Genomic DNA, 3266 nt, shown 5'->3' with positions numbered 1-3266 from the left:
AAGAGTGCGTGCGGTGTAGTCTACGCATTGTACGAGAAGACAGACCCGAGGATGGAACACCGCTTGGAGAAGAGATGGTACCTCACTCGAGAAGTGTCCACAAAAATAGGCCAAGACTCAACATTATACAATTCTTGATTGACTCATGGGTCAAGTCTGAAACTAGTATACCAAAGCCTAACTATAAAGCATGGGACTCTGTTAAATTTACATTTTACAAATCCACATCAAATAGAGTTAAACACCATATGGTACCCCATAGCAATGCGCCATTTCATTATAGCTAATCAAATGAATTTCAACACCCAATGTAAAATTGCCAAATCACCCCGTGATAAAAGTTCATTCAAGATGGAAAGCATTTTTGTTAATATTAAAAAAAATGTCAAATGAATTTAACACTTTTATGTTTCGTATGTGAATGTATGCGTTAGTTGGGAGAGAGAGAACAGCTGTAATTGCTCAGCGCTATGACTTGAACCATTGTAATTCCAAGAATGCTTTTCCCAGTCACTTGCCCTCAACACCACAAATATTCTTGGAAGCACAAACTTTTTCAGTTGACCGCAAGATATAACCTGATTAGCATATGAACACATGATATATTCAAGTTCAGACTACAAAAAGATTGACGAAACAACTTCTAAATACAGGGAGAGAATTCCTACCTAAGGGGGAATAATGTAAAAGGGGGCAACAAGAAAAACAGCGTTAAGTTGTGATTTTCATGCAACAATCCTTCTCCTCAGATCAAAATCTCAGCCATACCCACTAGTGCGCAATTATATTACGCCATTTGGAGAAATGGATCAATCCTTGGACTGAGTCCAGATTTTCACAGTCTTGTCATTGCCTAGTGAACCAGATGCAATTACGTTCTCATTTGGGTGACAAGTTACTGATATGACTGTATCAGTGTGACCTTCCAATTTCTGTACTACTTTCCTGCTCTGTAATTCCCACAAGTATACACAGTTGTCTTCAGATCCACTAACAATGTATTTCCCATTTGTAACAGAAAAGGTAGCCGAAGTGCAGTATTTCGAATTAGTATGACCGGTGTAGGTCTTCAAAAATTTGCCCTTTGAGAAGTCCCAAAGCCTCTGTTAACACAAAATCCAGATTAAAATAACCTTTGACACATTAGAATGAAAAGAAACCACTATGGATGGAATGGTTTAGGACCATGGTCGAACAGCAAATAAACTAGTAGAATTGGCTTAAAGTGGATCGGTGCCAATATGCAAAAACAGAACCCATTGTACACTTTGGAAATTAAGAAATTCCCTCTTATAACCACATGAGATTCCATAATCAAGACCAAGCTTTCCAAATAATACAAGAACTAAAGATAAAGATACAAAGCCAGCAACAACACCAAACTGAACACAAGCATTAACAAATACACCACAGCCTACAAGTTCTAAATCCACGTTTTACAATTTGCCAAGCTTCAAGAGTAAGTCCTGAGCTAGAAAGTTCAAGCATATAGCAAAAAGAATAAACCAACTCCAGTGGAATACCAAACAAGGGAAATCAGAAAAACTAGAGCAGAAGCATGAAAATCAACTTCAATATGGATTAAAAGGATATCAAAGGTAGAAATAATACTTCCCATATAGCTTTCAGTTTCTAAAACAGAAGAAAATGCAGACAACTAGAGTAAACCTAACCAAAGTTTATTTTTTGTTCCTTCCAATTTCTACTCTTGGGTTCTCGCTCCAAGCTTCACACATTCATTAAGCATTCACTATTTCATATTGACATCCATATAATAAATATATATTGTATTGACTATTGCAAACTAAGACTATTAGAAAAGCTTACCAGAGCATTATCCAGAGTCCCAACGAGGATGAACTTCCCATTGGGTGAGAACTTGACAAATGAAACGGGGGGATTTTCATCATCGATTAGAGTCTTCATACAATGCCCAGTCGAAGCATCCCAAATCCTGCAAAGCCCGTCGTAGCTGCTCGAAACAATGAGCGACCCATCACGGTTGAAATCAACAGCGGTAACGGGGTCAGAGTGAGCAGGCAATACCTTCAAGCACTTCCCGGTCTTGACATCCCATATGCGAACGGTCTCATCAAACGAACCAGAGACGATCATGTTGGACTGAGGATTAAAATTAACGCAGAAGACATAGTTGGTGTGACCATGGAGAGTCTTGACGTGGGACCCTGTGGTGAGGTCCCAGAGGCGAAGGGTCTTGTCGTCGGAGGCAGAGACGACGAAGCGGGAGTCGGAAGAGAAGGCGAGGTCGGAGACGCCCTGATCGTGGCCGTGGAAGTCATGGAGTGGGGTGAGGGCGGCGCCAGCATCGGAGAGATTGACGGAGTAGGTACGAAGGGTCTTGTCGGCGGAGGAGGAGCCGAGGAGATGGCCATTGGAGGAGAATTTGACGGCGGAGATAGCTCGCTTGTGACCGGTTAGGGTTTGGGAAAGGGTATAGGGTTTGAACGGTTCCGATGACTCCGTCGACATGTCAGGATTTTGCGTTTGATCGATCAATTTTGGGGATTTTGAAAAGAGCTTCAGTCTAGCGGTTTTAGTGCTTAGCGCAAGAAAAAAGAATAGTGGGACAAAAATTGTTTACCTCCACAATCTTGCTCAACACTATATTACAAAATACAACACTATATTACAAAATACATCATTTAAATATTATATTCTTTTAAGATAATTTATTCAATTTAAGAAATAAAATAATTAATTATAATATTATCACCAATATATATACAAAAGTTTATAAAAAAATAAAATAAAATTATTGACGTGGTTTTTCACCAACAATATTGTTATAGTATTGTTGACGCAATTATTCGCCAACAGGTAATTATACGAATAAGTAGGAAATATTAGTGCAAATTGGTGAACCGTAATATGAGAATAATTATATTCTAGACTTGAGAAACTAATAGCATGGGAAGATGGTCACTCCTTTCTTTTTAGGTGGTTCGAAGGTTAAAATCCCTCTAGTCCACCAGTCGATATTATTGATATCTCTTTACTATTTCTTATAGAGTGTTTCTTTACAAAAATCTCCCAACCCCCTACATTACCCAGGGTCTCGGTATTTATAGGAAGAAGATATTTGGGTTGGCAATGAGGTCATCCCGTGATCTCTTTACCCTTCACGTCATCTCTGTGACACTGATGATTAATTCATAAACTTTGCAGTGAAGTGTGGTCTAATCAATAAGTAAGGAGGGATAATGGGCCGCATGGCCCAAATCAGGCGTGGGATGTCTGAACACGCA

At 39.3% G+C, this 3266-nt stretch overlaps 1 protein-coding gene across 2 annotated transcripts; it reads right to left on the bottom strand.

The window, feature by feature from the left end:
• Window positions 1–345: 345 nt before the first annotated feature.
• On the bottom strand, window positions 346–2597 carry LOC133806961 (COMPASS-like H3K4 histone methylase component WDR5A). 2 transcript variants are annotated; one of them, XR_009879095.1, is made up of 3 exons: window positions 1828–2597; window positions 669–1103; window positions 346–578 (listed from the first exon to the last, which is right to left on the bottom strand). XR_009879095.1 is itself a non-coding variant. In XM_062245058.1 (2 exons), exons 1-2 carry the CDS (start codon window positions 2488–2490, stop codon window positions 810–812), a joined length of 957 nt encoding a protein of 318 aa, XP_062101042.1. In that variant the 5' UTR covers window positions 2491–2597; the 3' UTR covers window positions 346–809. The 2 variants fall into 2 exon arrangements, 1 of the variants encoding a protein (XP_062101042.1); XM_062245058.1 differs by having other exon boundaries at window positions 346–1103.
• Between the last annotated feature and the right edge of the window lie 669 nt (window positions 2598–3266).

The sequence above is a fragment of the Humulus lupulus genome, chromosome 1 (genome assembly GCF_963169125.1).
Source record: "Humulus lupulus chromosome 1, drHumLupu1.1, whole genome shotgun sequence".
Taxonomy (NCBI): domain Eukaryota; kingdom Viridiplantae; phylum Streptophyta; class Magnoliopsida; order Rosales; family Cannabaceae; genus Humulus; species Humulus lupulus.
This window is presented reverse-complemented; position numbering and strand designations above follow the sequence as displayed.